The sequence below is a fragment of the Engystomops pustulosus genome, chromosome 2, assembly GCF_040894005.1.
Source record: "Engystomops pustulosus chromosome 2, aEngPut4.maternal, whole genome shotgun sequence".
Classification (NCBI taxonomy): domain Eukaryota; kingdom Metazoa; phylum Chordata; class Amphibia; order Anura; family Leptodactylidae; genus Engystomops; species Engystomops pustulosus.
Window position 1 is genome coordinate 66,283,925 of NC_092412.1, and position 10,673 is coordinate 66,294,597.

At 40.0% G+C, this 10,673-nt stretch overlaps 1 protein-coding gene across 1 annotated transcript; it reads right to left on the bottom strand.

Moving 5' to 3' along the window:
* Positions 1–476: 476 nt before the first annotated feature.
* On the bottom strand, positions 477–9,196 carry LOC140116524 (protein S100-B-like). Its single transcript, XM_072133035.1, has 3 exons — positions 8,942–9,196; positions 5,293–5,428; positions 477–1,526 (listed from the first exon to the last, which is right to left on the bottom strand). The coding sequence occupies exons 1-3, from the start codon at positions 8,998–9,000 to the stop codon at positions 1,383–1,385; spliced, it is 339 nt and encodes a 112-aa protein (XP_071989136.1). The 5' UTR covers positions 9,001–9,196; the 3' UTR covers positions 477–1,382.
* Positions 9,197–10,673: the final 1,477 nt, after the last annotated feature.

The following is a 10,673-nucleotide window of genomic DNA, read 5'->3' on the forward strand; positions in this document are numbered from 1 at the left end:
ACATTGTCACCCCACAGAACTAGATGGATGATAATGTGTCTGCTTATAGAGGCCCCGCCCACACCCTGGAATCTTACACTGACCAGCCGAGGTAGTCATTGGAGCTAAAACAGCAATAACACTGAGTAACATTGTAAAGTAAGGGTTTCAACTTGTCTTTATTGTGTTAACATCACTAGGGGATTGAGATGTGATAACTTTCTTTCGTGGGAAAACCCCTTTAAAGAGCATCATAGAAGCTAGATACTGAAAGGAAACATAAGCTTCATTTTAGGGTTACATGTACAAAGGGGTGGCTTCCATCATAAAATATAGCTCTATTTCTAGAATTTTTTTTTGCATAAATCTATTCAAATTCATCAAAAGGTTCATCTCCTCCTTGATGATAGGTTTGTTTCAATATATTAAGTAGATTTCTTTAAAAATCATACCAGTCTAGTGCTATTCTGCTGGCATGCAGGGACTCCTTGCATCACGTTTCACTGTGCTCAGTCATGAAAGCACTTTAAGACTATAAACAAAACGGATTAAAGTAAAGGAAACTGCCAAAAACATTTATTAACAAATCCATTTGTTGCATAGTAAGAAAATAGGAATAGAACCGAAATAGCTTTCTCTGTGAAAAAACACATGGTATAAACATATGGACATCCTTTAACAATATCGAATCTGGCACACGTTCTTCATGAATCTGGCACCCTCTGCACTGCCGACAGAGTGCTCCATTTTCTTAATGCACCTTTAACATGGGCCGTGCAAAACAATTCTGTCGGACTGTGAATGTTAAATCGACTGAGCACCAGAACCGCCCCCTTCAGTACAGAATTATGTACCGCATGAAGACTAGTGCAGCCGTGCCACAAAAGGGTCGATACAAATGTCTCGGACATGTCTTAAATACCTGTGCAAGCAGTTTACACAGAAAAGAATGTGCAATGTCCGTCTGAAAGCTGGCGCACGGACGTTAGTAAATGTGCCCCATAGAGTAAAAATTTGGCTTTAGTTGACTGTCCATTTTCTTCAAACTGAAAGACATGAATTTACTGTAGGTCTAGCTTTTAAATACATTACGGTATGACAGCACTTTGTGTATTCAGTACAGTAACATAAAATGTGTTTATTTCCTGTAATAAGCAGATGTCATTTCCAGTTAGTAAAATACCTATAAGCAGTTGGTGATTGCAGATTCTCATTATGCAAATGACAATAATCAATACTTTCCTGGCAAATTCACATAAATTCTGGTAAAGACATACATATAACACACATACGCAGTAAATATACAGAAAGCAGAAATACTAAGTAACCTAGAAATAGAGCATTTACATATTTCTCAAATAAATAACTTGCTACATGCTAAGACCATGACTTCTCCACTTGCTTCATTGCGCTTCATGGAAGGAGGTGTGACAAGCTGACGTCACCATAGCAATTAGTGCTGCAAATTCACTAAAATCAATCTCCCGATCATGGTTTGCATCCAAGTCTTTGAAAATAACATCGAGGGTTTGTGTGTCTTGGACTTGCTATGAAATAAAAGAGACAAAGATGCAGTTAGTTTTCTAAAGATGAAAGAACTTCCATGTTTTTGAAGAATAAAAATAACGGAGGTTAACTAAGCGCTCTTTTACATTGGCGTTGGTGCTCAGCTTCAGTTGTGCGTCCATTTTGTTTCCCTTTTTCTTCCGTTTTATCTCCATGTCCGCAAAAAAAAAAATCTAATTGCCTGTTTTTTTCCCTCTTCTTCTTTGGAAATTTATCAATCTCACTTTTTCCTTGTGTTAAATGCATTTTTTTACAGATCTCTTTTGTTACAAATGTCGCAAAAATGTTGCACAAATGTCTCAAATCGCTTCTTTCAATTTTCTAATTTTTCCTTAAGTTTGGTTTGGTCTGGAGTTTTTTGCGCCAAAAAATGTCACAAATATTAGACAGTTTGCAATGATAAATGTCATTTGGACATCTGGAACAGAAGATAAATGTGTCTTACTGACAAAAAAACATTTTAAAATGTCCCCTAAAAATTGCAATGCACCAAATAAATGTCTCAAAAAAGAAAGAAAAAACAGGAAGAAAAATAAAGATAAATGACGCCCGTAGACTTCTATTGCCATTCCTATTTTTTTCTACGGACAACGGATAGGGGGAAAATAAAAGTCAATGTGAAATCACCCATAGAAATCAACGGATTTGTGAGGCATCCATGGAAATCACTGGAAAAAAAACAAAGCCTACTGAAACCTGAACCCAACCCTAGCCTGTAGATAGGATACTATGTACAATCTGCTTATCTCCTTCTGCTCTATAACATGCTCAGCAGATTGTACATAGTGTCCTATCTACAGAAAGCCTATTATAGAGCACAGGCAGCTCAGTAGATTCTACATAGTGTGCTATCCACAGACAGCCTGTTATAGAGCAGGAGACGTTGAACAGATTGTACATAGTGTGCCATCTACAGGCACCATGTTATAGAGCAGAAGCAGCTCAGCAGATTATACATAGGGGCACATTTACTTACCCGGTCCCTGTGCATTCCCCGATCCAGTGTGTCCGACGCGAATGAACTATGTCATGATTCACTTACATCGTGCGCCCGATATCCTGCATGTGTTGCTCCCTGCTCAGGTCCGCCTGAGTTCACCATCTTTTTCCTGGTGCAAGCCCCATTGTGCAGTTTGCCTGTTCTTAGTAAATGTGCACCAATGTGTTTTACCCGTAGCTTGTTATTAATTAACATATCAATGTGTTTCACCCTCCGTATCCCCTGCAGGATGAGATGTGTGTCTTAGCTCATAAATTCTCAGCTTTCTATAATACAGGATCATTCATTTAATTTTTCCGCAGGGAACAGTTCTGGTGAACGGCGCTGAGACATCAATTAGTAAGATGTGGCCGCTAGTCAATTACTGTGAAATCGCATTGGGTAAAAAGGTAAAGTATTCGCTTCTCCAATGTGAGCTTTGCTCTACCAGTTCATACAATACGATTTTTTTCATAACGGTGGATAAATTGTTATTACTAAAATGGTCCCCGTACTGCTTCATATACTTCTTATTCGCTTCTTTTAGTGAGTGCTGGGTCTCACCATGGTATCTTGTACCCAGCAACACTGTTCAGTACTTTTCTATAATACCCTCACTGCTGCTTTTTCTTCCTTTTGTGTGCATGTGAAATTAGAGAAGGACCTCATCTTCTTTGAGTGTTGTCTATGGGAGATATCATAGTAGCTTGTCTCCAGCATCAGCTAAAAACATTTGTAGTCTTTGAAGCAAAAGCCTCCAAGCCTGGGAGGCAATTGTTTATTTATAGAGCACCATTAATTCCATGGTGCTGTATAATCACTGAGGGGTTCACATACATTAAGACAAGAGCAAATAAAAAAACAGTGATCAGGTGACAAGCAGAAGGAGGACCCTATTGTTGAAATGAATATAGCAGGCGTTAATAGTAAACTTATACTTAAAACTGCTTCTCTGCCTTTTTGCAGACTCTTTCTCCTGCAGTGAGCCTTCTGAGGTCCTTTAGACATATAAAGAGGCTAATGATTAACTGTTTCCATACGTGGAGAATATTCCCCTCTGCCTAAAGGATATTAGACTATCCAGGTACTGTCATTAGAGTTAAGTCATTAGGTTCCTTTATGTCACAGCGGTCAGTGGATACAGGACAGAGAGCTGATTTACATAAACAGGTTAAATAAGGAAGAAATGAGAAGAAAACAAGAACATATTTCTTTTTAAAGGAAATCTACCACCCAGAACTTACAGGATCTGCTCTTCTTTTAGCTTCTCATGCCCTTCTTTTTTACATAAAAGGTTTATAAATTATGCAAATGAGCCCGAGGGGCTCCAGACACCATAGACATCTATCGCGCCCAGAGCCCTTTTTTGCATATAATTATTTTCTTGCTATACTGTAGGTCTAGTGAAGTGTATGTATGCTGCAATGTTTTATTTTATCTTCCGGTTATAATTTCCCCTGCAAATGCAATCCAATCCAACAACCAGCTATAGCCTACTCCTTCTCTTACATTTCTGTTGCTAGAGTCACATCTGTCTGCCTTCCGGTTCTCTGTATACAGATCTAGTGCCTGGCCACGCCCCCTGCAGCATCGTGCACGCTTCTGGATCCTGTGCACACTCATTTCATTAGTTCACATTCCTCACACCTGTATCATGCTGCTGCTCCTGTCATTCCTGACAGGAGGAGGGTCCACTTGGAAGTGTGTGATGATTGGTGCATTTAAAAGAGCATGGTCCCAAGTGCATCATGGGAACTAAGGGCAGCTCTTTGATGTTCTGTGTCCTGGCAGATGTCACTATTACTTTCCCCGCCTCAGCTTTTTGAAAATGGAGTTTGTACTGAGGAGTAGATGTTGCAATGGGGCAAAATAGGTAGGGAATTTGGGAGTTTCCCAAAAAGAAATATTGCAATTTCCTGCCTATGTGACAATAAAGGGTTTTCTTTTTTTCATGTAAGTGTGCTTGGTTTACAATCCTTCATCCTGGTGGTAGATTGGTAGATCCTTTATGTATTCTACACAGATCACTATTATCATCTGCAGTATTTTTCAAAAGTTTAGTTACGGTGTAATGAGAACTGGCCTTCGAGAGGGACCTGCTAAGGGGAAAAAGTGCTGAAAAATGCAGGTCCTTTTTTTTCTTGTTATCTGTATTCAGGAGTCCCAAAGAAATCCATTTTGCACTTAACCTCCGGTGGGTAAAAGCCTCTCTCCGGGCTTCAATGCTAATTAAGCTTAATTTACGCATAAATTTCACTAAAAGGTTGTGCCACTGTATTATGATGTGTTCTAGGGATGTGGAGAGGTAATGAGCCATAAAAGTTTTTTTTTTTGTGGTAAAATCATTTTTTCCTGTAACACTGCTGTGGTTACCAGGGATTAGTATTATTTCTGATTCCAGCTGTGGACTGGAGCTGCATTATCTTCCCCTTTTTATAGTAAAGATCCTCCTTCCTAAACACATAGGGGCTCATTTACTAAGGGTCCGCGGACCGCGATTCTGTCGGGTTTCCTGAATATTTCTGTTTTGCGCCGAATTGCCCCAGGTTTTTGGCGCACGCGATCGGATTGTGGCGCATCGGCCCCGGCTTCCATGCAACACATGCAGGAAATTGGACGCACGACCTTAGTGAATCGCCGTAGACCTGAATCCTCTTTGGACAACGCACCGCGGGATCGCGACAGGACCTGGTAAGTAAATCTGCCCCATAAACTTAAAAATCATGTAAAAGTGATAGATTTCCCATTCGTCATGCTGTATTGCTCACCTTGACAAATGTCGACATCTGCTTGTTGATCAGCTCCTTCAGATGTTTTCTCCTCAGCTTGCAGTGTTCATTAGAATAAGAATGGAAGACCCGTATAATGTTTACCATGGAGTTTTCCAGCTCTGTCAGCTCCTGTCTAGAAGGGAAAGAGATCATTATAGAACAGAAATAGAACACATTTGACTACAAACTATTATTGAAAGAGAGGTAATATTACACAGATTGGCCACTTTACCTCATGTTTTTTGTAATGTGTCTGTAAGTGGTGGGCTTATGTGTCTTTAGTCTCATCAGTCAGACATTCCTCTCCATAAAATGGCTGTGATCTCTATCTGTCTATGAACAATTGCCCTGCCAGAACCTTATAATTGTATTCATGACTATACTGTACGATCAAGGTCTTGGCAAGGTGATTGTTCATGGACAGTTAGAGATCACCATTTGCGGCCATTTTATGGACATGAATCTTTGGCTGATGAGGTAATCTTTGGCTGACAGGAGGCTTTACTTCACATATCAAGAAAACAGAACAGAACTTTTAATTGATTTATAATGGTAAATTACCTAATATCCTGCCCCCAACACTTACACACACACATTACAAAAAACATGAGGTAAAGTGGCCAACCCCTTTAATACTGTGGTGAATCAGAGATTAACCAGTTCATGACTGTCATGCTGCTATAAATATCATCATTGCATATAAAGCAGACATAGGCCCACATTTATTAACCCCTTCTGGCCGCAGCCCTTTTTCGTTTTTGCGTTTTCATTTTTTACGCTCCAACTTCAAAAATCTATATCTTTTTGACGGATCAATGACGATGGCGGCGCCCATCTTTCCAAAATTTTTTGCTGTAATGGGACCAAGGATTATCAATAAAGCTTCTTTACAGACACTTCACAGCTGATCATTGCAGCCTGGGAGCTTCAGCAGAGCTCACAGCGGGCAGAGGGGTCCGTCTGTAACTAGGGGTCGTCTGTAAGTCGGGTGTCCTTAAGTAGGGGACCACCTGGATATGTATTTTTAAATTGTCTGTGTCAGTATTGTGTCACAGCTGTTATTTGTCTACCGTGCCACAAAAGGGAATTTCTGGTGCATAGTCGGACCTTGCACCACATTTATTACTTGACAGAATTGTGTTGCACACTCTGGGGCACATTTACTAAGGGTCCGTCAGACGCATTTCAGTTCGGTTTCGTTTTGCGCTGAATTTAAAAATGAAATTGTGCTGCAAGATCAGCACTCACATGTACCAGGAAGAGGAAGGTGAACTCCGGCGGACCTCAGCGGGTAAGCGACACATGCCGGAAATTGGACGCACGATCTTAGTGAATCGTGGCAGTTCCAAATCCTCCTCGTACATTCCGGATCGGCGGCGCCAACGGGATGGGTAAGTAAATGTGCCCCTCTATGTTAAAGGTGCACTGAAAAAAATTGGGGCACATTTTCCAAGCAGTGCAGGGGGTGCCAGATTAATGAAGACCGTGCACCACTATTGATTAATCTGGTGCACTCTGCACACTCCACAGGCAAACTGCACATAGTACTTTTTACTAAATTTCATAAATGGGCCCATAGGCCACTAGGTGCAGTTTTCCTGTGACATCTTCATGAATCTGGCGACCCTTGCACTTCTCTGACAAAGTGCTTCAACATAGAGTGTGTGACACAATTCTGTCGTACACTGCATGATAAGTGTGGTTCACGGGCTGATTGTGCATCGGAATGCTAATGTGTCCCTGACACTTTATAAATCCATGTGCAAGCAGTTTGCACTGAATATAATGTGCTAAATCAGATAAAAACTGGTACATGGGCTTTAATAAATGTGGGCCATAGTGTTTGTGACAGTGGCACTTCAAACTGCTATACTATCTGAACTGTGGCACCTAGAAACATTGTTCTGGTGTTATTTTAAAGGAGAGAATCTCCTAGTTAATATTGTTTCAAGATGCCACAGAAACAGAGATATCCAATGGTAAAGTTGCAGTTGGAAACGACTTGTGTCATAGTATGGGGGAGACTTTGTGTGTTCTTGCATACATAAATTTAAGGTTTATCCTATTTTTTTGGCTCATTAAAAAACTGTAAAGATGTTAAAAAAATATAATTTAAAACTATAATATTATATTAAACTGCAAAAATTGGGGTAGCGATGATTCTTGGTCTTATTAAGCTTATGAAATAACTTTCTTTCCACATGTAGTGATCTTTAAAAGCAACATTAAACATAGCCACACTACTAAGTTACAAAATGTAGCATATGTAGACTTTATACTACATGATTTTTGCATAGTATTAAGAAAGTGTCATCTATAACATGACTTCATTTATTTTATTATTATTCTTAATCTATAGGTTATATGAGTGGAAGATCTCAACACAAATATCAGGGAGAAAATGGTTATTTAAAGGTATTGGCGGTGTCCAAGGAACATTTAAAGCATAGCTGTCTTTATAAATAATTTTTACTACTGCTTTTGTGGTGAGACTTGTGAACATTGTTCTACTACACTTTGCTAAGAAATTGTATTAAAAACGTCAACTTTATATTTGTATATTTAAATACAATATCAATATATATGGTTGGAATTGCTTCAACTTTTGTCCTAGAATAATGATCAAATGATTAAAGGACAATGCCTAAGCATTTACCAAAATAGAATAGAGATGTAGGATTTGGGGAAGCAATGTTAGAAACAAAAAAATAATATCATTTACAGGCGGTCCCCTACTTAAGGACACCCGACTTACAGACAACCCATAGTTACAGACAGACCCCTCTGACTTCTGGTGAAGCTTTCTGAATGCTTTACTATAGTCCCAGATTGAAATAATCAGCTGTAAAGTGTCTGTAATGAAGCTATATTGATAATTCTTGGTCCCATTGCAGCAAAAATTGTTTAAACTCCAATTGTCACTGGGGCCAAAATTTTTTTGTCTGGATCTACAATGATAAAATACACAGTTTCGACTTACATACAAATTCAACTTAAGAACAAACCTCCAGACCCTATCTTGTACGTAACCCGGGGACTGCCTGTATATCGGAGATGACAAAAAACTTCTGTGACTCCCCAGATTTACAGCTTATACAGTTAAGAAGTTTCTTTACTTCTGTAACTAATCCCCAAATTTACAGCTGTTACAGAAGAGAAGTCTGATCACCCCTAGACATTGGATCCGTTGGATTCCCTCTTGCCCCATACAGTAAATAGGTGTTTACCATATTTTTCTAAATGGGTCATTTATAATATTTTCCCAATAAGTAGCATACTTGTTACCAAAAACGTAATCAATGCAATTCTTTTAATATTTCCTTATCATTTGAGTTCCCTAAAACCTTGTCTACCTCCATGACATTCTTTTTATAAAGTGAATATTCATTTCCAAAACTTTACCCAAGTGATTCCAAAGACATGTGATGCATGCAGATCATTAGTATTCAGGTCCATTAGCTGTATAGGCATAAATAGATCCTAAAAAAGCAGCTCTAGCCTATTGTACATGATACTAATCAGCATTCAACCATTCATATATCATAGAAGGTGTGGAAAAGTTTTGAACACAATGGCCTTGCAACAATATGTAATACACACAATATATAAATGGAATATAAACTTTAAAAATAATAATATTAGTTACCCATCAGATAAATTTGGAAAACTTGATGAAGAAGTGCTTTCTGGCTTCTGTGAACACATACTTGGAGCTCTTCTGTAGACTCTTCACAGCGCTCACCACAGCCTGTACTGAGGAGACTGCTCACCCCCACCATTCATTATACGCTCTTTGCCTAATCGATAACCACTTAACTGTAATTCCTTCCTGTGAAAAAACAGGCTGCGAGATCTGAGTGCATAATGGGACGCTAATGCAAATACCCATGTTTTATGAAACTTAATGTATTTTATATATGGGAGAAACCATTGTTTAAATATGAGCTGAGTGCTTGGTACTGCCCCAAGATAAATTGTAGAAATTTTATGATAATTTAATACTCAATGTGCAATGTTCTGGGAAGCTTGAAAAAAATTCCAAATGTCAAGGAATTGGCAAAAAAATGCAGTTGAACCATTTTCTGATGGGCTTTGCTTTCACTGATTTGAATGTGCGGTCCAGATGGGTCAGTACAACTGCGGACATACTGTTTAAACTTGAGTATAAACCGAACCGAGTATAAGCCCATAATGTTACCACCAAAAACGGGGAAAACCTATTGACTCAAGTATAAGCCGAAGGTGGGAAATGCGTTGGTAACAGGCCCCCCCCGAGTATATAGCCAGCAAGCCCCCAGTAGTATTTAGCCAGCCAGTTCCCAGTAGTATATAGCCAGCCTGCCCCCTGTAGTATACAGCCAGCCTGCCCCTGTAGTAGATCGCCAGCCCCCAGTAGTATACAGCCAGCCTGCCCCCTGTAGTATACAGCCAGCCAGCCCCCTATAGTATACAGCCAGCCTGCCCCCTGTAATATACAGCCAGCTAAAGTAGAAATGGAGATTCAGCTCACCTTCCAGCTCTGTGAGTGTCCCAGTATGGCGCAGAACGCCCCTCTACTCGGGCCACAAACATGAGTGAAAAAATTCCAAGATCCAGCCTTGTCGGGAAACACTCGTAATCTTTATTTAGGCATGCATTAAAATTCCACTGCAGGTAGTCTTGGCCAACGCGTTTCAAACGGACTGGCCGTTCTTAGTCATGGCTGACATAAAAGGATTTTAACAAACTTTTAAACACATGTGTATATAGACACGCCTCCTCTTTTCTGACGTAAGCAAAGGGGAAACTTCTGGAGGGAATATACAGCCAGCTCCCTATAGTATACAGCCTGCCAGCCCCCAGTAGTATACAGCCAGCCTGCCCCCTTTAGAATACAGCCAGCCTGCCCCCATGTATTATACAGCCAGCCAGCCCCCATGTATTATACAGCCAGCCACCCCCCCATGTAGTATACAGCCAGCCCACCCAGCACTTAAAAAAAAATAAACTTATATACTCACCCTCTGGCAGCCCCAATTCTCAGTGCGGCTTCCCGATGTTGGCGCAGCTCCTCTTCTGTTTTCCACATGGCTCCTCTTCTTTCTCCAGCCTTCTGTTACAGCCGACATAGACGCGGCCATGTTATCTGACATCATGACGTCATCAGCGGGCACATAATAGTATGGAAGACAGAATAGGAGCCGCACCGACATCGGGGAGCTACACTGAGCATCGGGGCTGCCGGAGGGTGAGTATAGAAGTTTTTTTTTTATTGACTCATGTATAAGCCAAGGTGAGGTTTTTCAGCATATTTTTTGTGCTGAAAAACTCGGCTTATACACAAGTATATACGGTACTAAGTTTATATAGTTTATTAATGTCATGATACCTAAAAAAAA

Bases quoted from the DNA above. Each gene is read 5' to 3' on its own strand.
- LOC140116524 (XM_072133035.1), bottom strand. From the start codon at position 9,000: ATGTGTTCACAGAAGCCAGAAAGCACTTCTTCATCAAGTTTTCCAAAT. The intron at 5,429-8,941 runs GTAACTAATATT...TTTCCCTTCTAG, and splicing joins TTTCCAAATTTATCTGATGG to ACAGGAGCTGACAGAGCTGG. The intron at 1,527-5,292 runs GTGAGCAATACA...TTTATTTCATAG, and splicing joins AGATGTCGACATTTGTCAAG to CAAGTCCAAGACACACAAAC.